Source organism: Podarcis cretensis (assembly GCF_951804945.1).
Source record: "Podarcis cretensis genome assembly, chromosome: 3".
NCBI classification, from domain to species: domain Eukaryota; kingdom Metazoa; phylum Chordata; class Lepidosauria; order Squamata; family Lacertidae; genus Podarcis; species Podarcis cretensis.
Genome location: NC_137172.1, coordinates 22,025,435 through 22,051,131, shown reverse-complemented (window position 1 = coordinate 22,051,131; position 25,697 = coordinate 22,025,435). Strand labels below are relative to the sequence as shown.

The window sequence follows — 25,697 nt, the reverse complement described above, 5'->3', positions numbered from 1 at the left end:
ATATTGATAAGAATTTAAATACATTCGTTCTTACAACATCCCCCCCTCATTTCCCCATAGGTGGTAACCTATTCTTTAAATAAAAGGATATGGAAACACCTATGTTTATATATCATTAGTAATTATTATGCCCAAACCCAGCTAAAACATATAGCTCCTGTTACAGAAGAGGAAATAATATTGTTTGAATGGGAAAGAATGGAATGGGAAATTTTCCTTTACTTGTATCTTTCAGATTTGTGTTGGTCTGCATCTGAAATATATCTATACACATATACAAGTGTATACACACACACAGTATTGTAGAGGAAATTGCTGCATTGAAGGTTTCTAAATTTTATGGCAGATTTCAGGCACATGTGATTAGCTGCATGAATTCAATTTATATTAGTTTTTTTTAAAAAAAAAATATTTGGCAAATAAATTTTCAGACACCAAATTGGTTTGTTGTTTTTTTGTTTTGTTTTTGTAAATAAACTGTTTCTGGACACTCACCTAGATGAGTATTTATTTGAAAAGTGAACTCATTTTACATTGTGTGTGGGTTGGGGAGCTTCACACAATTCTTGTAGCCAAGATAGGGTTGTACTAATTCTGTATTAAGAGAAGAATTTTTGAATTGCACATTATTGCTACATAAACCCCTTAGAACTGCATTAAGGACTTTGAAATGACTTAGAAATCGGTGAAATGCCTTGTGTGTAAAAGCATTACAGGACTTCCTAAATGGCTGGCGATCTTAAATGATGTATCTGTTATAAGTCCTGTAGTCTTATACTTTTAAGTTGTAGTTTTAGCTTTCATATATTTCAGATACGACATATAACTGGAATGAACTTTGATCAACAGAGTGAATCTATCGATTGCATTTATTACTATGCATGCATTTTTCCCAGGAGCAATTTTGTTATAAAGCTACGAGGGGCATGTAAAATTGTGATAGATATATTGCTAACTATTCCATATTTGTGATCCTCTTTGGCACTTAAATGTAATTGTTGCTATAAGCAATATAACCCTCTCAAATATTCGCTGAAAGAGTCTCTCAGTGACTAAGATTTTGTGTCCACGTCATTAAAATATGCTAATATTGCTGTTCTTTGTCTCTCTCTTTTTAAATTTGCAGTTGAAAAAAGAAGAAAAAGGCATTTATGACGAAAACCTCCACTACCCGTTTCTTCTTATTTTAACCAAACATTGATAGAATGTGTGGTGGATATGCTTTGATTACAAAGGGCAGGGAGTGGGGGGATAGCTATATGAATGTGCCATTTTAGGTATAACCAAAGTAGGTAAAAGTTTTCATTGCTTCTTCAGAAGGGAGACCACAGCTGCGTAGTACATTGGTCTTAGAACCTGCGCGTCCGTTTTCTTAAAAAGCAAGTCTGATAAGACTTGAAGCCTTAAGCGAGCTCCATTTCTCTCTGCTTGTGGCTGTCGTCGCACACCGATTTTCTTCATTTCCACAAAAAACAACAACAACAGCCTTTCCTGTTAATATTTGGAAAAAAGCATATGTTCTGTGGTTGTGCCTGACCAACCGAACTGGATAATTGTTGGACAGACCAGACATCACATCATATTCTATATAACCTCATGATATATTTTGATTCCCCACCTACCCACCCTCCTTTCTCCTTTCTCCCTCGTGCTTTTCTTGAAATTTGCCTTATGGGTTTTCCTCCCCCTTTCAGAGTGAAATGCTTCAAACTTGCTTTGCTTAATGTTTAATCAGTTAATGTTTTTTGACATGATGATTTTTTATTTTTTTGGTCCTTTCCCTGTAGATGTATAAGAAATTACGGCCTCAAACCAAAGCCTCATAAACTGACCATTTGTCCCCTGGACACAATGCCTTGTCCAGTCCCTCTGCTCCTCCTCTCCAATTATGTGTGATTAGTCTCAGTGTGTTGTGTCAAGAAGGGGGAGTGTGCTGGGTACTTATTATCTGTTTAGGTACAAGAAGAGTGCTCTGGCTATGAATGAAAAGTGAGGCTTTATCAGTACTGAAATCTAACTGCAACTGTTCCACAGACCTCTTGTTAAAGATAGATCCTTGCCTGAGAAATTCTGAATGCTATAGCAGCTGCGGGGCTTCCTTTGCCCCCCACCTGCTCCCGAAATATGTTCAAACCTAACGTAATTCACATATTTGGTTAACATTTACATTCCAGAAACAATACCTGCCTTTTGAAGCAGAACTCAAAATGGTTTGGGGGTTTTTTGGGGGGGAGGACAGAGTGGTGGTGGAATTGGCACTCCCAGAAACTCACAGCCTAATATATATATATATTTTTTATGTTATCAAACACAAATAATCTTTTTTAAAAAACAAAAGCAAAAAACCCACAACAACAATCCTGGTTTTAGAAAAGAATTCTGGCAGTCTCAAATATGAATGCAGCCCATTGTGCAATTTATTGATGAAATACATTAAAATAATTACCTTTTGGTTTGCTGCTTTTCATCTTCAGTTTAACAAACTGAGTTGTACACAAAAGTCCTGTTCCCTTCCCTGCTCTCCTCAAATGCATTTATCCGCCACCAGTTTGCATGTACTTGTATTCAACACTTTTTATGCTCCATTAGAGCACCTATATGGATCTCAGAAGGCACAGGTCAAGTCGCAGTTAGATCATACATTTCTTTCTCACAAAAACCTGAATTGCAATGCCAAGTGATGGGCTAACATCACAATAACAGCAATTTATTCCTCTTTTGATAAAACAGCAGTCTATTCTCAGTGTTGGATAAAGACCAGGGGCAATGCAAACCAGCCATTTATCCTAGTATTTCAGTGGTAGATCTCCTTTTATGGATTTTATGGATTTCACATTGAGACTCTTACTGCATGGGATTTCTGCTAAGAAATGATAAGAATTTAGAGGTGGCTGAGGTTTGTCTTAGACAGAGCTCTCATTTCGATCAGTATGTGTTCTATAGGAGTGTGTACGTATGTATGTATGTATATCTCAACAAGGTATATATATATTCAATAGGAAATGTAAAAATGGATGCACAAAAAATAGCCAAAGTATGAATCTTCTGTGTCTCTTCAAAAGTGCTTAAGAATAGAACAGATGGATAAACTTGCCAACTTTTTTTCAGATGACCCTGGAAATTATTGCTCTACTCTTTTTTCCCTCTGAGGAGATAACAAGTATATCAAAATGAACAACTAATTATTGTTGTTTGTTTCTTTTCCCTGCCTGTCATGTCAGTACAAGCTGGTGTCTCAAATGCAGCCTATTATCCCGTAAGGGTTTAATTGAAGGGGTTTTAAGAACACGATCCTGCAAACATTTATGCATTGAGGCTGAATGGTGACGCTAACTTGCTCATGCATATAATTGATGAAAGGACTGGGGGGCCTAGACTGTAGCATTCGCTGTTTACGATCATTGTGTAACATCAACATTTTGCTTCGTTTCTGCTTTTCAATCCCTACCCTAAGAAAAAATAACAGAGGTGGTATTTTTTCAAACTTGTGTTTTATTGTGGTGTGCGTCTTTTGATTTTTCTTTCTTTTACCTTAGATGAACTATTTTCGACAAGCCTTTGAATGCTGTTTCTACTTCTAGAAATGTTAATAAAGACCTTTTTTTTAATAAAAAGTTAAAATCTCTGTGTGAAATGATGTTCCCATATCATAAAATAAAATTATTAAAGATATATGTAATCCTAAAACTAGCCGCATATATCCAAGCTTACTTCAAGTGCAATATAAATATAATCTTTCATACACACACTTTAACAGAGGCAAATGGTACATACTGGTGTGTTGCTTGAATGCAGGTTGAAATGAATGAATGTATTAAAAAACGCTCCGAAGATGTAAACCACTGTACAAGGGCTGACAACCAATGGAAACAATAAACTGGTGCAAGTTTTCTCATAGGCTTATAGGCAGCTGAAGGAGAGCCTCATTCATATTGAAATGGCAGCTTATGAACCTCTTGTCATAAGCTGCACTAGGAAGGACTCTGATGTCAGTTACAACTAAACAGGCATACTGAAGATAGAAGGAAAAGTTACAGGAAAAAGAAAGAAAAAACCATTATGAAATGTGTATTGGCATGCACATGACTACAAAAAGAGCTTTCTGAAAATCTGGAGAATGGATCTTTCAGACAATGTCTTATGCACCAGATTAACATAATTTTGGGGAGCTGTGCAGCTTTTTTTTTAGAGAAAGGGAGGCTTGCAGATGATGAAGCATAGGAGGTGATGCCAGGAACTGTTACAAGCAAGTTGTTTTCTCCCATTTGCAATTGTCCATGCACACAGAGCAACAAAATGAGAACAGTGGTTTTTCCCTTTAATTTTCTGAACATTTTAGCTTGCACTGTACATGCGCAATGTCCTCTTGAATGTTTCCCTTTTTGTTTCTTTTGAGGTCACATAAATGAAAAGGGCACTTTGCTCCAATTGGGGCAGCGTGGACAATAAGTCAGGTTTTCTGCCAGAGAGTTGTTCTATCCCAGAGTGATCTTTGTGCAGAGGTGGATGGAGGGCAAGGGCAACTCCCAGGGAAATCAATTCAAATAAAAGCAGGAGAGAAGGGAGCAGGCAAAAGGCAAAAGCGAGATGAGGTGGGATGGGGCAAAGGAAGAGCAAGCAGGGCCAGATAGGATCAAAAGCCACAAAGATGGCAGGAGGTCTCTGGTTATCCAGAGTGAAGGGCTAGATGCAACACAGGAAGCTTTCATTGGGGTGAGTATCTGTCATGCACACACCCCAGCCAATCAGGAGCTGCAGAAATAATTTCTTCTGCTCGCTGCAGTTTCATCCTTCAGCTGAGAGTGGTGCCTGGGAAACCCGTGGACTCCAGATCACATACCATTGTGTGCTTCATGGAATTTCATCTCTCCAACACAGTTGAATGAATGCACTGAGGCAGGGAGAAATAATGAGTGGTCTAAGCTCACAGTAAGGGCATAGATTCTACATGTGTCTTGCAGCTCTCTGTGTGTGTCCATTCCATTCAAATGCTTAGTAGAAAAACCACAGTCGATCATATACAAAACAATCTTGCTTTAATATTTTCCAAAAAGAATGATACCTTGGGGGGGGGGAGCTGTAGCTTCGTGTTCTGCTTTGCATGCAGAAGATTCCAGGTCAGTCCTCAGCATCACCGGGTAAGGCTGAGAGACACCCCCATCTGAACCCCTGGAGAGCCACTGCCAGTCAGTGTCGATGATCTTGCTTTAGGAAAAAAGGAATTCAATAGGGTGGCGCTGTGGTGTAAACCACTGAGCCTAGGGCTTGCTGATCAGAAGGTTGGCAGTTCGAATCCTCATGACGGGGTGAGCTCCCGTTGTTCGGTCCCAGCTCCTGCCCACCTAGCAGTTCAAAAGCACACCAAAAAAGGTGCAAGTAGATAAATAAGTACTGCTGCAGTGGGAAGGTAAATGGTGTTTCCGTGCGCTGCTCTGGTTCACCAGAAGCGGCATAGTCATGCTGGCCACATGACCCGGAAGCTGTCTGCAGACAAATGCCGGCTCCCTCGACCTATAGAGCGAGATGAACGCCACAACCGCAGAGTCGTCAGCGACTAGACCCAACGATCAGAGGTACCTTTGCCTTTACTACACATTTATTTGCCTTTCGTTGTAATGTTTGTATTCATGGATAGGGATAAACCCACTGTACTAGGCCAGCCCTATCATTGGGTAGAATGAGGTGGCTTCTAGGGAGCAGCAGTGAGGTGTTGAGAGACTCTATGTGTCAGGTGCCTGCATTGAACACTCTGCACTAACCTAATGCCCTCCGATACAGCAGAGGACATAGTCCCGTCACCAGTGTTGAAGTGTGATTCACCTGCCGCGGCAGTCCACACCTGCATGTGGAATGAGAGGAGGGGTACCACTTTTGCTTCACTTCAGGAAGCAGATGGTATTTCATCAGTTCTGCTAACAAAGCTTTGGATTCAAATTATGGGATAGGATCCAAAGAAAACTGTGTGTGTGTGTGTGTGTGTGTACAGAGGAAATGACCACTAGTATTGTGTTGCAAGTACTCTTGAGAGTTTGCATGGTAAGTTTAGAGGCATTTTCATGCTTCTTGCCTGTGCACAAGCAAAACAACTTTGGATTTGTTTCATTTTTCTTAGGGCTATGGAACACTAGCATTTGATCCAACCAAATAAAAACAATCCAACAATACTCTTCTGCAACAATACTGGTGACGGGTATTTTTTAGACACACTGATGTTTCAAACTCAGACTTAAAGGTATAAACCATTCCTCGCGAATGAAGGTTCCATTTAAATATTCCCTGTTTCATCCATGTTTACACTCTAGTCTCTGGGTTATCGGGGACTGACATCGGTATACTTAGGTTTGCAACTTCAGATTCAAAGGGCGATTGCTCTGTACAATCTGCGCTAGAAGACTGGTACCTACGAGAGTGGTCCTCATTGACCAGAGCTGGTAACTCAGCTGAATAAGCCAGACATTGTGACACAGAGAAAATAGGAAAGCTTGTCATCATTATCAACATTTTTCTCCATATTAGCCCTTGATTTGTTCCTAGGCTTCTTTGTAAAAGTCATGGAATATATAGGTGCTTTGTCACTTTGGGGTGGGAGGAAATAATTATGCCCCATGCAAAAGGGAACTTCAGGTGTTTTGTAGCCTCTTCATTTTACCTCTACCTGGCCTTGTAGCTTCTTGAGCTCTTTACTATGCCTAATCTTTATGCTCCCTTGCTTGATTCCTTCTCTCAATGAGCCCCAGTACTTGAGACTCAAAGGACTGCTGTGTGCCACCATGACACACAGCTGATGACTCGACTTCCCAATCTCCTGCCCGCTGCCTCTAGGATCTGTAGTCTCTTGTCTTACTCTTTCCTGCTTTCTGGAAGCCCTCCTTCATCTTCCACTGTTACTTAGTGCAAAGAATGCATGTAACAGGATTAGCTAAGGAAGGAACATTTTCTTTCAAAATTTGGCATTGGTTAGCCATGTAGGATTGCCGTAGTGTGAACTGGGCTGGGTCAAAATTCATTTGCATCGTCTTCCTCCTACTTTGAGGAAGGAAGCCGCCTTTGATAAAATGTGATCATGAAAGGGGTGAAGTGATCACACCAGATATGCCTCTATAATGATTTTGAAAGCTGATCGGCAGTGGAACGGACACCCTCAGAAGATGGTGGACTCTCCTTCACTGGTTGGATGGTCATCTGTTGTGTGTGTTTTAGCTGAGTTTCCTGCATTGCACGGGGCTGGGCTAGATAGGTCTCTTCCAACTCAACAATTCTATGGAAACATACAAAAGTTAAAATACTAAAACAGATTAAAATTATTGCAACATTTCTGTCCCATTCATCTGATGATACAACCAATTCATTCTCATGTTTCGCTAAAAGGTTAGATTGAAATATGCCCTTCCATTTGCAGAGGCCAGGACCAGTCCAAGGCATTGTGCTCCCTGAGACAGCTTGGCATCTAGTGTAGGATGAGCTTTCAATGGGTACACTGCCCATGTTATCAGAAGCAAAGAGTAGCCTTGATACCTGGTAGGTAGAATTCTGATTAGAACCCCCCCCTTTTTTTTTTACAAAAGGTCTATGAACAAAATGTGGGTTATAAATTATAAAGAAAAATAATAAGCATGGTGGCCAATCTGTCCACAAATGTCATCCCCCGATGAACACCACGCTGAAATGTTGGTCCTGTATGATAAGTTTCTCCTTAAAGGCTCCTTGCTTACAGTCATAAGTCGGTTAGCAGCCAGTAAGACAAAGTTCAGTGCTTTGTGTCCATCCGGGACCTTTGGATCTGATAACTCTTCGTGAGCATAAAGTGTGCAGAAGTTAGAAAGAGGGAGGTTCAATGAGGTAGCCCATAGCCTGAGAGGACACATTTTTGACTCATGAATCTGGGTTAAGCTCCACAGGCATTTTAGAAGTGGTTTTACTGAACCTTTCATCTTTTTTGGCATTGGATCTTGTTTTCGTCGCCCTGTACACCGCTTTGGAAACTTTTGGTTGTAAAGTGGCTTATAAATCTGCAAGTAAATAATGAAATGAAATAAACTAAACATCTGAGTTGTTTTCCTCAAGAACGAGGCTCTTAGTGGTCAAATGCAGCCGTTAACGTAAGATGCTTGTGCTTTTCTCAGAAATAAATTGGGTAAGTATTGAGTAGAGTGACTGTTTTGAAGGTTTTTTTTACGGAAAAGCCACTGGCAATAAAGTTGAGCTGAGTCTTTTCTCTGGGGCGCCCTGTGCCCTTTGAATGTGTGAATTGTAAATGGCTCTTAGCCTTCTCTCTCTCCCTGCCCCCCATCTTCAATTAATGTAGTTTTAAAATGATTAAACATATCATGCTGTGACATCCAAAATGTCAACAAGCCCATAAACCTGGAAGACAGGAATGTAATAAAATAGGTAATAGGAGATTCGGGAGTTAATAGAGGCCCTGATGTGTGAGTTTATACAATAGCTATATATTCGAAACAGTGCAAGTGAAGATGGCTTAGCATTGCAAACTGAGGAAGAAAATTGTTTTTAATTAGCACCTTCATAAGAACTGCTGATTAATACTGTTTGGTTTGGTGAAAAGCTTTCAGCTGAGTAATTTGTACAGCCATTACAACAGTTTTGTTAGAGCAGGGTCTCCTGTTGTTAAACACAAACAGTAGATGATAATGGTGGAAGATGAGTTTGTCATGTAACAATTCACCTTATTGAAAAAAAAAAGCTTTATATAAAACTCAATACAGTAGTAGGTATCAGCAAAAATCACATATTGTAAATCCTGCCAAAATTGCAGCGTGCCATGCGAATGGTTCCCCCCCCCTTTTCTTTACACACTAGAAAGAGATTTTATATCATTTATAAAATTACAGATACATTTTAAAGGCATTGAAAAAGCTTTACGTTAAAGTGTTGGTACTGTACATTCAAGTATTCTATAACTAGCCAGAGGCAGTGCTGAAGGAACAAGGATGCCATTAATATTTCCCCCCTGGAAATCTGTGTTGGCTCCTTAGTCTGTAAAATTGTGTTCCATGTTTGTGCAAAGTGCGGCATTTAGACCCAAGATATTCTTCCAAGGATGCACATTATTCCAATCTGCATTATGATTTATTATCGACTGCCTTGGCACAACGCTCTCCCATCCATTTGACAATTAAGACTCCAAATCTTCACTCCCGTCTCACCTAATAGGGTAACATGCATATTTCATTTCCACCTAACTGGATGTTTAGTGCAGTGTACATAAAACTTCTCTTTAAAAAAAATGGGGAGGGGGTGGACGATGAAGAAGAAATGCAATAACAATATAGGAATATGTGCATTAAATTATTACACTAACCAAGGAATGGCTGATTGGGGTGCCATAATAGAACATGAGAGGGTTTCTGCCTTTCCTCCTCCCCCCCCCCGCCCCTTTAGACAGGCCTCCGGGGTAATAACAAGGGTTGAGGCTCACGACAGTGCCAAATAAGCTTTAGACAGCATAATAGTCTGCAAAGAAAAGCCACAGAGCACTAATGTGAAAGAAGAGCTGTCCACCACATGCAGCAAAAATCACCAAAGGTCATTTTATGGTAGCAATTGTGACACAAAATTGGTGGTCATGCTACATGTCTAATACTCAGCGCAGCTTTATAAATGATGGGCCCCTAGCGATGGCTGTCATTAAGTGCTTTCATCATAATAAACTTTAAACTGTTGGCTTTATGAATCACCAGCCAGCTTCAGCTGTTCGGTGGATGGCGCTTGCAGTGCCTTAAGTGTGACAAGGCCTATTAGGAACTGCAACCATGCTTCAAGCATACTTGGCTTTCCCACTCCTGGGGTGATTGCAGCCTATTAAACGGCATCTGGGAAGATTTTCCTCCAGCAATCTCTGATCAAGAGCTTTTTTGGGCTTTGACCTGCATTTCCTTCAAGACTTTCTCCAAGGAGTTTTATAAGAGCAAAAACTCCAGAGGATTTATAGCCACTTCTGATTAATACCTTTTCAGGGTGGTTTCTCCCCCCCCCCCCCCCCTCTTTGCAACTCTCCCACTGCTACATGGAGAAAAGCTTTCATTGTTCCTAAGGTGCTTATTTGTGACCTTTTCTCTGCTTTTCTGATTCCCTCTAACATGTTCTCGGTGAAATCCTTGGTGTGTAACCAAGACAGTTGCCAGGTTGCTACAGATTTAGAGAGCAAGTGGCTTTTAAGGTAAAAAATAAAAAATATTTCATATATATATATATATATATATATGCATGCAACATCTCCCATTTAAAATTTTCAAAAGTGATGTGTCAAAAGCCATTAGCAGCACCACTAAAATCAGCAATTGCACATTCCAGGGGGAAAGTGAAATTAATAGACAGCTACTGTGTGGTTCTAAATGATGAACCAAGATTAAAGACAATTCGGGACTCATTCACACGACCATGCTTATATATGTGAATCTAAGGAGCTGCTTTCTACTCTCAGGTTGCTGGCCCATCTAATCCCAGAATTGCCTTTTCCACTCAGCATGGCTTTTTCAAAGATGCCTGGGATCAAACTTTGAATGAAAAATCCCATGGGCAGAGTATTGGGGGAGTTCCATTATGCAAGCAGAAGTTATCCTGCTCCCACAATTATTTTAGCTGAATACCACCCTATGCCACACTGACTCTCAATTTATAGATAGATACTCAATGAGTTTTTACATGGATCACCCCCCCCATTGGTTAGACTGAATTTCAAAACGTTAACAAATATATTTACTTGAATTTATTTATCACAGGTCTTTTAAAAAACAACAACCCTGGTTTAAGACCCTATGTGTACTGTTCAACACTGGCTCTCTTTAATTTATCCCAAAGAAAAACCATCTTGGAGAAGACGATGAGTCCATCAGGTTTCGCATGCTATTTCAAACAGTGGGCAATCACAATTTCCTGCAAAGCCTACAAGCAGCCCTATCCTGCTATCATCCCTCTGTCCCACTTCCGGGTTAGCGCGATCCGATTAATGGCGGATTCCCTCCGAGCTCCGGAGGGAATCGGCTCCATTGCAGACGGGTCTTACCGCGACGGCGACGCGGGGACCCTTAGAAACCGCAGGCGCGGAAGCCTGCGGACCTGGTGACTCGGCGGGCACCTAAAGCGCCCCCCCGACCCACGAAGAGCCTTTTTAAAGGCTGCGGAGAGGGTACGGGGAGTGGCGTGGTGCTGTGAGTAGACCGCTACTGCAGTGGAGCGAAGCCGCGAGCCATGGTCGGAGACCGCTGACTTTCTTCCCTGAAATTTGGACTTTAACTAATCCGTGAGTAGATTGGAATTTGGACTCTAAAAAAACTTTATCTTTGAATTCGGTACGATCGGGGGATGTGCTAAAGGGAAGTCCGCACCCCCCTGCCTACAGAAAATTTAAAGCAAAGATCGGAGAACTAAGGTGGAGAGTTCTTTCTTTGGTGTTTTGTAAAAGATAATATTTGCATGAATTTGACAGAAGAAGATTTGCGTTGGAGAGTAAGAGTGGATTTTTAGAAGTTTTTGTTTGAACCCCCCCAGACCCGGGGGTGTCCTTTATGTGAGCTGGAGAAAAAGGAACGAGGAGTTTGACAGCTGTCAAAGGAGCTGTCAAACGGGCAGCGAAAGTTAAAAACTTTACTACTTAATACTTTTTGGACTTAATTTGTTACATTTGAACTAAAGTGGTTGGAAACAAAGTAGGGAAATAACAAAGTAAAGGACTATTGGAAAAGACTATTAAGTAACTAGAATCCCCCTAGGGGAAACATTGAAATATTACAATGGCGGCAGATGGAAAATTACAGGCAGAGTTAGAAAGAATGTTCTTTCTTGTGGGAAAACTGCAGGAGCAGACCACGGTCATGAGTAAACAACTCATAACCTTGAACTCTAAAATAAATGACTCTGCTGTAGGCACAATGGACTTGACTGGGGAAAAATCTGCAGCTGAATCAGAAGAGATAGCTTTGGAACAGGGGGAGAGTGAGCAAGGGCCAGTACAGATGGAGACTACCAACCACAAGCCTACATTGTTAGAATACAAAGAAGAAGACGACCCTTGGACTACAAATCTGCGAAAGATGCGAAAGAGGAGGGAGGAAGCCCCTGGATCATCTGGAATATTTGAATTTAAAAGAAATAAGAAATATGACTGGGGCTTCCTATTTGAGTATGGATTGGTTGATTTTCTGCAGCAGCTGATGCCAAGTACTTTTGATGGAAGAAGTTCTGATGAGACTGAGCTGGAACCTCCTCGAAACCTGAGGACCAATGAGGAGGGCTACCAACAAGATCGGCAAAGAGGGACTGACAAGGACTTAAAGGCCTCAGATGTGAGGAATCCAGGCTAAAAACTGTTGTTGTGGATGTGGAGACATTTGGAAGGGACAGAAACCGGGACTGGGGGGGGGGGAAGGAGAACTTGTTTTTAAATCTTTATGACTTTTGTGTTTGACTATTATGACCTATTTTAAGATTAAAGGGAAATTCGTGGAAGGAACTCGAGTCGACCTTAGAAAAGGCTTTAATATTTATAAGAAAATTGGATAAGTAAAATCTGGCCAAGTAAATGTTTTTTTAAAAAAATACATATATACAATAATAACATGCAAAGGATGAGAGATATGAATTTGCTGAGTTAATTTAATTGAACTAGGATGTATGAAGGGGGGGTGGGGGGAGGTCAAGAACTGGGGTTAGGAAAGTAAGGTTATGAAACTTTATACGTGTTGTCTTTGTCTATGTGTGTGTATGTTTGTCTTGATAAAATGTGAAAATTTAATAAAAAAATTTATTAAAAAAAAAAAAATATCATCCCTCTGTTTCTATTTAGCCCAGATAGACAAATTCTTGCAGGATAAACCTAAATCACATTTAAATAATTTTAAGAAGTGGCCATTGCTACACTTTGCGGCAGCCAGTTTTATAGATTTTAACTGGTGGTACCTGTGTTATGCAATGCACTCTCTGCTGAAATATAAGCGGTCCCATCTGTATTGGCATTCCGTCGGCTTTTGAAGGCACGCCTGTTTACACAGGCATTCTCCTGTTTTAATTGCTGTGCTGCTTTACTGTGATTGTTTTAGTGCACATTTTAATCATAGGTGTTGATGTTTTACTGTTTTAATATGATTGTTTTTAATAATGGCATGTTTTTAATTATTCTGTATTTTGTTGTTGTTTAGTCGTTTAGTTGTGTCCGACTCTTCGTGACCCCATGGACCAGAGCACGCCAGGCGCTTCTGTCTTCCACTGCCTCCCCAGTTTGGTCAAACTCATGTTGGTAGCTTCGAGAACACTATCCAACCATCTCATCCTCTCTCGTCCCCTTCTCCTTGAGCCCTCAATCTTTCCCAACATCAGGGTCTTTTCCCGGGAGTCTTCTCTTCTCATGAGGTGGCCAAAGTATTGGAGCCTCAGCTTCAGGATCTGTCCTTGCAGTGAGCACTCAGGGCTGATTTCCTTCAGAATGGAGAGGTTTGATCCTCTTGCAGTCCATGGGACTCTCCAGAGTCTCCTCCAGCACCATAATTCAAAAGCATCAGTTATTTGGTATCAGCCGCCTTTATGGTCCAGCTCTCACTTCCCTACATCAGTCCTGGGAAAACCATAGCTTTAAGTATACGGACCTTTGTCGGCAAGGTGATGTCTCTGGTTTTTAAGATGCTGTCTAGGTTTGTCATCGCTTTTCTCCCAAGAAGCAGGTGTCTTTTAATTTCGTGACTGCTGTCACCATCTGCAGTGATCATGGAGCCACGAAAGTAAAATCTCTCACTGCCTCCATTTCTTCCCCTTCTATTTGCCAGGAGATGATGGGACTAGTGGCCATGATCTTAGTTTTTTTGATGTTGAGCTTCAGATCATATTTTGCACTCTCCTCTTTCACCCTCATTAAGAGGTTCTTTAATTCCTCCTCACTTTCTGCCATCAAGGTTGTGTCATCTACATATCTGAGGTTGTTTATATTTCTTCCGGCAATCTTAATTCCGGCTAGGGATTCATCCAGTCCAGCCTTTCGCATGATGAATTCTGCATGTAAGTTAAATAAGCAGGGAGACAATATACAGCCATGTCATACTCCTTTCCCAAGTTTGAACCAATCCGTTGTTTCATCTCCAGTTCTAACTGTAGCTTCTTGTCCCACATAGAGATTTTTCAGGAAACAGATGAGGTGATCAGGCACTCCCATTTCTTTAAGAACTTACTGTAGTTTGCTGTGGTCGACACAGTCAAAGGCTTTTGCGTAGTCCGTATTTTAACAATGCACAGTTGGTTTTTATGGTTTGGGAGCAGCTTAGAAGCAATCTTTGCATTAAGCAGTATACACATTCATCATCATCATAATCATATTAATAACAATAAACTATGAGTTATCTGATGATACCAATGAGCAAAATCCTGAGCGGTTAAAACAATAAATAAAAAGATTTGCTGTTCTTCGTGGTCCTGGTCCAGTGCTGCCTCAGGCAAACATCAAAGCAAAAATCAGATGGAATTATGGTTTGTATGTGATAGCAAGACATAGCTTAAAAAACTACAGTTTACTATAAACATGCAACCATAAATGGTGGTGCACACTGTTCAAATCACATTTGTGCTTCTCCTCCTTTCCCCAGGTGGTTAGAAACACTGGCTCAGTGAACCAGCACTCATGGTATGTTTTTCTCCAAACAAAACACAGGAGGAATCCGAGGGCATAATATATGAGTACATTTGCTTGCTTACGGCAAGCCATAGTTTGTCCATCTATGTTTACTTACCATTACATGTGGGCAGGGCACTGTCTTCAAGAAAAATACAAAAAGGTAGATAAGATTTTTTTTTTAAGACAAAAATAATTGTCAGTGACACACTGCAGTCTGAATTTCACAAGAGGTTTGTGTGAAAATACATGAGGTAGCACTTTTCATGTTTTGAGATGCTATTTTGCTAATACGGTGAACAGAGCAAGTAATCTCTGGGTTAAAAGAGAGAATCTCTCAACAAGTAGCAGTGTTTTCTCCAAGGTCACCAATTACTTTTTTAAACACAGCTCTGGATCACTTCATGGTTCACCTGTTTTAACTTGTCCAACCTGCCTCCTCTTGATGTGAACGGACTTTTAATGGTATTTCTGTACTTGTGTAGAAAATTTCCAATAAATCCTTATACACACTCTTTTTTTAAAAAAAAAAGTTGTCTGAAGAACTCTTTGCCCCTTTCTGGGCTGTATCCACCTAAGTCATTGACCAAGTAAAACCATTTCCACCTGTGCAGTGGAACTTCTCTCTGATCTCTCATGTGATCCTCACACCTCCCTAAAATCTCTGGGAGCTTCTCCCAGGCCCCCTGTGGGGGTAGAGAAAGGAAAGGGGAAATTTTGTTGTGCAACCAGAAGTTGTTTCACTTGCACGATTACTTAGTTGGATTTAGTCCTCTAACCTCAGGGTCCCTTCCAACCCTAGAATTCTATGATTCTGTGATTCCATGTTTTTATGAAACCTCAAGCTCTAGTATAATAAGAAAATGAGAAAAAATTATCTCTGCTCACATTTTCCTTATCATTCATAATTTCAACTTTGTTTTGAACCTTTTATAGTCTGTCACCACGTGGGGCTATTCAAAAGACTGCCTGTGTAGCAGTAGTCGTCATCGTAGTAATAGTAATAGTAATAGTAATAATAATAATAATAATAATTATTATTTATTATTTATACCCCGCCCATCTGGCTGGGCTTCCCCAGCCACTATGGGGGGCTTCCAACAAAATATTAAAATACAGTAATGCATCAAACATTAAAAGCTTCCCTAAACAGGGCTGCCTTCAGATGTCTTCTAAAAGTCTGGTAGTTGTTTTTCTCTTTGACATCTGATGGGAGGGCGTTCCACAGGGCGGGTGCCACTACTGAGTGTTGGCTATTTGCAGTATGGTAGCGCTGCAGAGAGCTTGCTGGGGAGATCATGCATTAAAAAGAAAGGGACTCAAAAATAACTTCAGGTTTTAATTACGAAAAACAAAAACTCCATTTACACTAAATACATCAACAAACCAGACCCAACCACCAACCCAACCCCCAGGGTAATGGGAGAGCTAGGTGCTGCTCCTTATATACTACATGCAAATGCTGACACACCTTAATCAATGCAACTCGGCAGCACCTGCTATGTTTCACAGCTGTAAAGCTGGGTCTCGTTATCTTGCTCTGGCCCTTGCTCTGGCCCCTTAAAGACATACACATTAGGTGGAACAATGATGAACCTTTACATTTAAAGAAACCATTCAACATTTCCCCTGCGGTTCATCATTGTGGAACAAAAACATAAAGCATACTTTGTACATGTTTTTCATGTGTAACCTTTGGAAGTGCTTTTGTAAAAATGTCCGCAATTTGATTATCACCTGGGACATATTCAAATACAATCATTCCGTCAGCAATTAGTTTCTTTACAAACTGCAAACGTAATCTTAAGACTCTAGTGCGCTGCGTATTGGTCTCTGAACACAGGATAGCGAGTCCGCTCTGGGAATCAAGATAAACTTTTACTGGTAGTGTTACTTGCATCTGTAGGTCTGCAAATACTTGCAGATACCATTCTACATCACGAGTGGCCTGAACGCATGCACATAATTCACTCTCTGTTGTGGAGAGACAAATAATGGTTTGTGTCTGGGACTTCCATTCAAATGGACAACCGTTATAACAAAACACCATACCAGACACACCCCTGCAATTATTTTGTTCCACTGCATGAGATGCATCGCAGAAAATTTCAAAACCTTTGTCAATACTTGACGTAAACTGCAACCTATAATGTTTGGTATGTTTAAGGTACATTACCACTCTCTTAAGAGCAGAGAAACATTGTGTAGTAGGCTTTTCCACAAATTTTGCCAGAAAGTGAAAAGCATAAGTTATATCTGGTCTTGAGATTCTTTGAATGAAATTTAGCTTGCCTATGGCAGAACGATACAAAGTTTTGTTAGGAAATGGTTTATCTTCACCTGTAAAGGTGAAACCACACACCATAGGCGTTTCCTTCCCATTTGCATTTTCTAAACATAGCATTTCAACAAGGTCATCAATTTTTGCAGTTTGATGAACCAGAAAAGATCCATTTTTGCCTTTCTCAATTTGCATGGATAAGTAATTTTTAGCTATGCCTAATTCCACCACATCAAATTTCTTCTGTAACTGTGAAACTACCTCTTCATATTCCTGTTTAGTTTTTGTAGAAATTAACACGTCATCTACATACACACATATCTTTGTTACAGAGTTTGCCCCTTCCTTTATAAACACACAGTTGTCTGCCTTTCCTTGTGAAAAACCAATATCCAGCAATTCTTTTGCTAAAGTTTGGTGCCAATTCCTTCCACTTTGGTGCAGACCATAAAGGGATTTATTTAATTTGCATACCAAACCTTCAGCGGCGTCTATGCCTTCAGGAACACGCATAAAAATTTGTTCTTTTAAATCTGCAAACAAATATGCAGTTTTTATATCTAGGTGATAAACAGAATGTCCATGTTGTGATGCATCTTTTAACAAAAGTTTAACTGTTTCATATTTTACACTTGGCGAATAACACAAATCATAATCTTCGCCTGGAATTTGTTGAAAACCCCTAGCAACTAATCTTGCCTTGTACCTTACAACTTCATTTTTGTCATTCATTTTAACTCTATAAACCCATTTTGAATCAATAAGTCTCATATCTGGGGTTTGTGGTACAAGAGACCAAGTGTTATGCTCTTTTAAAGAAGCTATCTCAGAGTTCATAGCTTTATACCAATTTGCAGCTTGGTGCTTAGGTAAATTCTGAACATCATTGTAGCTTTTTGGCTCAAAAACCGCCTTATTGGCATACACAGTATTAAAATGTTCATCTGCAAATCGTTGTGGCTTCTGCCTCTTTCTATCTGAACGTCTTAGTCCAGAAGGAGAGTCAGACTCCTCAGACTTAATGGGACTAAGTGAACCACTAGTTTCAGGTTGTAAATCATCATTGTCAGACTGAAGAGGTGCCTGTAGGCTAAGCTCACGGTCAGAAAAATCAAGAGAATCTAACCTCCCCTCAGGTGCCTGTGACTTTAAATCATCAAACAAATTATCAGATTCAACAGGCTTTTCGTCTTTTTCCATTAATTCAGAAGCACCATTTCCTGCTGCTTCTGCTTCTTCCTCTTCTTCCTCAGTACTATCTATACCGTCAGTATCTTGGAAAACAGCAACTCCATTCCAATTTACAGTTTGTATCATGCTTCTGGTAATATGAAATTTGCCAGTTGCTGGTATGTAAATTCTGTACGCCCCCTGCTGGTAGCCCATTAATTTTCCCTGAACACTACGCTCACCCAGTTTCTGCTTAGCGGGGTAATGCATAATTACATCTGAACCCCAAATGCGTAGGTATTTCAGATTAGGGCGTTTTTTAAACAGCTTCTCATAGGGGGTGACATCTAAACCAGAATGATAACTGCGATTTCTAACATAACAAAATGCATTAAGCGCTTCAGCCCAAAAGTCTTTGGGCAGATTAGCATCGTGCAGATAAGTTTTGACCCCTGCTTGCAGATCACGCTGCACAACTTCAACAAGCCCATTTTGCCAGGGACTTCGGGGGCAAGATAACTCATGAGTAGTCCCCTGCGCTTCCAGGAATTTCTCAAAATCCTCAGAAACAAATTCCCCGCCCCGGTCAGAAAACAGGTTCTTAATTGGTTTGTTAAAGTGCGTTTTTACCCAGTTACAAAAAACTTTGTACTTCTCAAATGCTTGGGACTTGTCAGCTATTGCATAAGTCCAACAATATCTACTATACTGGTCTATGAGAGTGAGCCAGTACTTAGAACCTCCTAATGATGGCGGGAGTGGCCCAACTAAGTCACAATGTACACGCTCAAATGGCTCAGTTACTTTCCTATCTGAGCACCTACCCTTGCGTGCAACCTTAATCTTATTCTTGCAACAGGATAGACATTGCATAAAGAATTTACATGGTTTTAAGTTGAGGCCATTAACAATATTCTTTGTCCTAATTACATCAGCAAAATTCAAGTGTCCCAGAATTCTGTGCGCCTCATGGACACACCCAGAATGTGGCCTTACATTCCTCAACCCCTGGCTTGACTGTGCTGCTCTGCAATTTATAGGCGATTGGGAGTAGGTGTGAAAATACAGTCTATATAAACCATCAGAGTCCCGGGCATACAATAGACGTTTGTTCCCCTCAAAAAACTCACACATTGAATTTAAGAAACGCACACTTATGCCTTGACGAGCAAAACACCTTACTGATAATAAATTGTCCACTGATGGGCAGTAAATGCAGTTCACTATTGTAATGTTTAAAGAGTCAAGTTTAACAGTACCCCTGCCAAGCGACTGCAAGACTTGTGAATTGGCTAAATGTACATTACCAATTTCCTCTTCGAAAGAAATAAACAAACTTCGATCGTTGCAAACGTGGTGAGAGGCTCCTGAGTCCACAATAAAAGACTTCCACTTGGCACCTTTAATTCTTTTATGATCTGCAGTCCGAGCATGAAAAGCTCGCGGCTCATTTCTGTCTTTACGGTGTGATGTTGGCTGCTGAGATGACAACCGTGACTGAAGAGCAGAAACAGGCTTAGGAGTACTTTGCTTTCTTTTGGATCTGCAGTCCTTTGCAAAATGTCCTTGCTTATTGCAGAACCAACAACGCTTTGCAACTTTAAATGCAGTCGCATCACCACAAGTTTGCATATGGCGTTCCTCATTACTTCTGGAAATAGGAGAGCTTATGGCACAAGCCTCCCTTCTATCCAACTCGCCCATTAATCTTGCCGTCACCCCTTCCACAGTTAATTGTGCTGGTGGGACGGCAGATATCTGGCTAGCTATGCCATCAAAGTCCTCGTTAAGGGAACAAAGAATGATAAAAACATACTGAATATCAGGTATGTCCATGTCCCTTCGAATTAATTCGCCGCGTATTGCCTCCAGACGTCTCAAGTGTGCTGCCAAATCACCACCAGGCTGCAACTTAGTCTTGTACAACTGCTTGAAAAACGTCAATGCAGACGCTGACTCCTTTCTAACATGCACTGCTGCAAGACTGTCCCACATTTCTTTGGCAGTTTTCTTATTCCTTATATAGACTATTTGCTGGTCGCTGACTGCCAAATTAATTATCGCCCTGGCTTTTGCATCTCCTTTCGACCAAGCATTAGTTACAGGGTCAGGAGGGTCATCAGTTACATAGGTCCATACTTCTCTAGAGGTCAAAAGCGCCTCCATCCGAAAAGACCACAAACTATAGTTCTCATCTGTTAGCTGTGGGAAGACCAGAGCCTTCTCAGCTTCAGGAACCCGGTCAACCATTCTGGAAATCTTCCAGACCCACAAAAACTACACTAACAGGAGAAGGAGTTTTCAAACCTTTCTCAGAGTCCAAAAATATGCAGTCATCCACTCAGCAGCTGGGCCCATAACCAAAGATGTTGGCTATTTGCAGTATGGTAGCGCTGCAGAGAGCTTGCTGGGGAGATCATGCATTAAAAAGAAAGGGACTCAAAAATAACTTCAGGTTTTAATTACGAAAAACAAAAACTCCATTTACACTAAATACATCAACAAACCAGACCCAACCACCAACCCAACCCCCAGGGTAATGGGAGAGCTAGGTGCTGCTCCTTATATACTACATGCAAATGCTGACACACCTTAATCAATGCAACTCGGCAGCACCTGCTATGTTTCACAGCTGTAAAGCTGGGTCTCGTTATCTTGCTCTGGCCCTTGCTCTGGCCCCTTAAAGACATACACATTAGGTGGAACAATGATGAACCTTTACATTTAAAGAAACCATTCAACACTGAGAAGGCCCTCTGCCTGGTTCCCTGTAACTTGGCTTATCGCAGTGAGGGAACCATCAGAAGGCCCTCAGCGCTGGACCTCAGTGTCCGAGTAGAACGATGGGGGTGAAGACGCTCCTTCAGATATACTGGGCCAAGGTCGTTTAGGGCTTTAAAGGTCAGCACCAACACTTTGAATTGTGTCTATTTGAGGTTTCAATGCTTTAAGATTGGGGTTCATAAGCCCTGCTCGTTGGACCAGTTTGACAGGTGAGCACAAGAGACAGGACCTTCTCTGCAATTTGGGTCATTTGGATGCAATAGTCAGAAAAACTTTTTAAGATGTACATTTTTCAACTGAGTTTTGGCTATTTCCTTTGGAAATACTGCTGTTTCGTTTTGTTGCTGTGGCTTTTTGGAATTGTTTTATGTTGGTTTATATTTTAAGATCTTCTTGTTTTTGCATTTAGAATCTTGAAAGTTTTATTGTGGTGTGTGATGGTGTGTTGTTATATGCTTGTACTGTCAGTATATGGAAACATCACCGCTGCAGATATCCAGATTGTTGACATCACATGATGCGCCTATCTGTGGGAAAGAAGAATTTCCCAGGACGTTCACAGGCTGGATAAGTCTTTGTGAAGAGTGTAACTTGAAACCTTCTGTGTGCGCATGTTCAGGAAGTTTGTCAGACGTGCTGGAAGAACTGAACTGAAAGGACGTGTTTTTCACTAGTGCTGTAATGTCAGAAATAAACACCATGTAAATAGATGTCTGACTTATTTTCTTTCCCCTGCGGAAGCAGGTGGAGGGAGGGGTTGTGCATTTTACCCACGCTTGGGAAAATATCGCCTATCAAAATCTCCCTGGTCTGTCTGGATATCAGCCAGAGGAGGTTACCGGTATGCAAGCTCCGAGGACAGTGAGAGGGGCCAGCCTCTATGGAGGGGGCTTGCAAACCAACATGTACTACTGCTTTCTGACTTGGGTAGACATGGTCCAGAAAGGCAGCCTATAAATATTTTTATTTATTTACATTTTCATGCACGGCCCTTCATCATCCTTTCTCCCCTCCCGCTAAACTTGCAATCTCCAAATGTTTTCTTTTCCCTCATGAAAAAGAGGCTACAACTCTTTGGTCATTCTGATGGAGTTTTTTTTTTTAAATGATTCTCTTTTTATGATGGGCAGGCCAGATCAGTCCACAATGCTTCATATGCACTACATTGTAGGCTTACATGAAGCCGTTGTGAAATTCGCCATGATATTTTTAATCCTTTTCATAATAATCCATTTTACAAATAAATTTTATTAATTCAAAATATTGCAAAAGAGGCAATTCTACCAACCATGGGTGACTTTTTTCAGATGGGACATTTAAAGGTGCATGTCTACAAGATATCAGGATGTTGATGGAACGCGGCTCTAGTTCTCTGTAGCTTCTGACGGTGTTGTGGAAGTCCTGAATCCACCAGTCTCTGCACCCATTAAGGGGCTGGATGAAAGCCAATAAACTGAAAATGAATCACAGCAAGGCAGAGGCTCTGTTGATTTGAGAATCCCAGGTCAAGGAAATTGTACAGTTGCCAGTACGATTCTGGATCAGGTTCTGGATAGGGTTGCACTCCCTATAGGGGAAAAAGCCCACAAGTGGGACCTGAATGATCTGTCCACCTATAATTGCCAGGAACTGTTACTGAGAGACATACTGTCTCCAACAGTGGAAGATAAACATTGTGCTACTGCAGCCAGTAGCTGTTTTTAGTGTTATTCTCCACAAATTTGTCTAATCCTCTTGTAAAGGTTGTTTTATCCTTGTTTTTCATTTTCATTCTCGCAAGTTGCTTTGAGGGTTTTTGGGGGGTGGGGTGGGGGAGCAACTAATAAATGTAAATAACAACAACTTGGGGGTACCGCAGCATTGCCAACGGAGGCTCAAGTGCCTTCATTGTCCAGCAGTGCCTTTAACAAGCTTTAACTAATATATCACTATGACAATTTGTGGACAGTGATAACTTGGCAAGTAGAGTCCAGTCATTGGCAACTTCTTGACTTGACTACTACAGTGCACTCTATATACCTCACAACCTCAGAGAAGTATACCTGAAGGAGCATCTCTACCTGCATCATTCTGACTGGACACTGAGGTCCAGCGCCGAGGGCCTTCTGGTGATTCCCTCATTGCAAGAAGAGCCAAGTTACAGGGAACCAGGCAGAGGGCCTTCTCGGTAGTGGCACCCTCCCATCAGATCTCAAGGAAATAAACAACTTTCTGACTTTAGAAGATATCTGAAGGCAGCCCTGTTTAGGGAGGTTTTTAATGACTGATGTTTTAATGTATTTTTAATCTTTGTTGGAAGCCCAGAGTGGCTGGGGAAACCCAGCCAGATGGGTGGGGTATAAATGATAAATTGTTATTGTTATTGTTATTATTGGGCTGCCCTTGAATCTGGCCCCAAAGATGAAGCTGGAGCAAAACACTGCAGCACTGTTGCTCTCTGTGGTAACCTATCAACAATGTGTGACTCCTCAAGTGAAAGCATAGCACTGGAATTTTGCACATTGCATTTGCTACAGAGCTGGATCCAAGCTTTTTCCACTGGTATATAAAGACCGATGTGGTTCTGGACCAAGATATCTGTCAAGCTGCCTTTCCTATGTCTCTAGAACCTGCTTTGAGACCAGTTCTCTGGAATTCCCTTTGCTCTGAAGTGAAGCAAGCCCCAGCATTCTTGTTTCCGATGCTTGCTGAACACTTTCCCTTTCTCCAAAGCCTTCCCAAATTTTCTATTCCCATTTCTGCAGTTTCAATTCCAATTTGATTGGTTTTAACGTTTTAATGATGTTGTACAATCTGTATCATATTTTCTATTCCATTTCCATACACTGCATGGGTACTCTCTGAAATGCAGAGTGCTGCATAATTTTGAAATAAAGATTAAAAAAGTAAATAAATCTCAGCAGAGGAGTGATCCCTAACACTGCAGAGCAGTTCAGAAAAGGTCTCTTTGAATTTTGTATCTGTTTGCCTATCCTAAGTAGTCTCCAGCTGTACCCTCAGGTCAGTGTGAAAATGGTCTTTAAAGACATCCATTATAGCTCTTCTTCTGCTAAAATATGAAGTTTGCCATGAAGATTTGATGAGCCAAATTATATTTTCACTCTCTTTTCACTCATGTGAAGTCTTTTAATTTTGATAAATCTTACAGTGGTTTTTCTCAAGCTAAATCATATTAGTGTAAATAATGCATGTTTAGGGATCACTCGTCTATGAACATGCAGTGTTTAATTGACAAGGCCTGGACATTTTTGGATCTCTTTTAAGCAGGAACATAAACCACTTTCCACTTTCCATGTTTGTGTAGCAGTTTCCTTAAAGTAAAATAAAATCCACAAACATAACTGAGCGACGCACTCCTTCCCCCCCCCCCAACCCCAAGAAACCTTTTGCCTTTCAGACTGACTCAGGTGGTGGTGTCGTAATGCTAAAAGCTTTAAATGTGTAAAAACCTGCCTAATACTCCTATTAGTGACTCTTCTAATCTATGAAATGTAATAGCAGAAGTTTTAGATGAATGTCTCAGAGGTGGACCATTAAAAATAAATTGCCCAACCTAGGGGAGATTAGAATTAGCCTCCAACCCAGAAGCACCTTGGGGTGGTTGGGTGTGGAGCCAAATTCTGAAAGCCTGCGTTCCTATCAGGAACAGCATCAGCCTCAGCATTCTTACTAATGAAGAGACAATAGCGGCAATCATTAGACTTAGCTGTGGATTTGTTTCCTCTAGGAAGCAAATATGCAAAGTGGGGAGGGAAAAATTAATCATGGCAGTAGGATTCCTGATTTGAAATGCTTTTGATTTTGAAACAGAAACAAGGCAAGAGGAGGGAGCCCTGGTAAACAGTAAACAAAGTACATCAAAGTCGGAGGAAGCAGTGAGGAGCAATTATGGTGTGTTTTAATTAACCATAATAATGCACAGAATGTTCACAACATAGCACCTTTTCATGTTCAAAGGGCTTTGCAAACTAGCTAATTAATGCCCACAACAGTCTTATGAGATAAGTAATTGTAGTTTCTCTCCCTGCACCCTCCCTTTTCTGTGTGGGCCAATGAGGTGCAGAGATAGGTGACATGGCCAAGGACAATGGAGTGTCAGTATCAGAACTCGACCATGTCTGGAATGCCTTAAGGGCCTAACTCTAAAAGAAAAAAGGCATGCACATGAGCATGGGTAGGCAAACTAAGGCCCGGGGGCCGGATTCGACCCAATCACCTTTTAAATTCGACCCGTGAACGGTCCGGGAATCAGCGTGTTTTTACACGAGTAGAATGTGTCGTTTTATTTAAAATGCATCTCTGGGTTATTTGTGGGGCCTGCCTGGTGTTTTTACACAAGTAGAATGTGTGCTTTTATTTAAAATGCATCTCTGGGTTATTTGTGGGGCATGGGAATTCGTTCTTTCTCTCTTTTTTTTCAAAATATAGTCCGGCCCCCCACAAGGTCTGAGGGACAGCAGACCGGCCCCCTGCTGAAAAAGTTTGCTGACCCCCTGCTGAAAAAGTTTGCAGACATGAGTCTGACTATAAGGTAACTGCACTAAGGTAGCAGTAGGTAATAGCTAGGCCCTATGAAACTAGCCCAACCTTCCCAAACCTGGTGTTTTTAACTAAAACACCCATCCGGATAAGTGTTGCCAGCCAAAACATATGGAGGGCACAAGACTGGGGAAGCCTGAACTAGTTGATTAACTGTATCTCATAAGAGAGTTCCAGACAAGGAGCAGCAGGAATCAGAAGCTGCATTGTACAGAATCAGACCATTTGTCCACTGAACCCAATGTCCTTGACACTGAGGTTGTGTACTCTCCTTCCCTGGAGGTTTTTAAGCAGAGGCTGGATGGCCAT

General features: G+C 41.0%; 1 protein-coding gene and 1 long non-coding RNA gene across 3 annotated transcripts in view; one reads left to right on the top strand and one right to left on the bottom strand.

The window, feature by feature from the left end:
* CAMKMT (calmodulin-lysine N-methyltransferase) overlaps nucleotides 1-3,602 on the top strand; it is a 254,117-nt gene extending 250,515 nt beyond the window's left edge. For both annotated transcript variants that reach the window (XM_079968972.1, XM_079968973.1), the window contains exon 11: nucleotides 1,127-3,602. In XM_079968972.1, the coding sequence (XP_079825098.1) occupies nucleotides 1,127-1,201 (75 nt within the window). In that variant the 3' untranslated portion in view covers nucleotides 1,202-3,602. The remainder of the gene's footprint in view (nucleotides 1-1,126) is intronic.
* The window catches only part of LOC307212037, a 232,329-nt gene extending 212,587 nt beyond the window's left edge, over nucleotides 1-19,742 (bottom strand). Inside the window, exon 1 of the long non-coding RNA XR_013836753.1 lies at nucleotides 19,443-19,742. This is a non-coding gene — a long non-coding RNA (uncharacterized lncRNA). The remainder of the gene's footprint in view (nucleotides 1-19,442) is intronic.
* Between the last annotated feature and the right edge of the window lie 5,955 nt (nucleotides 19,743-25,697).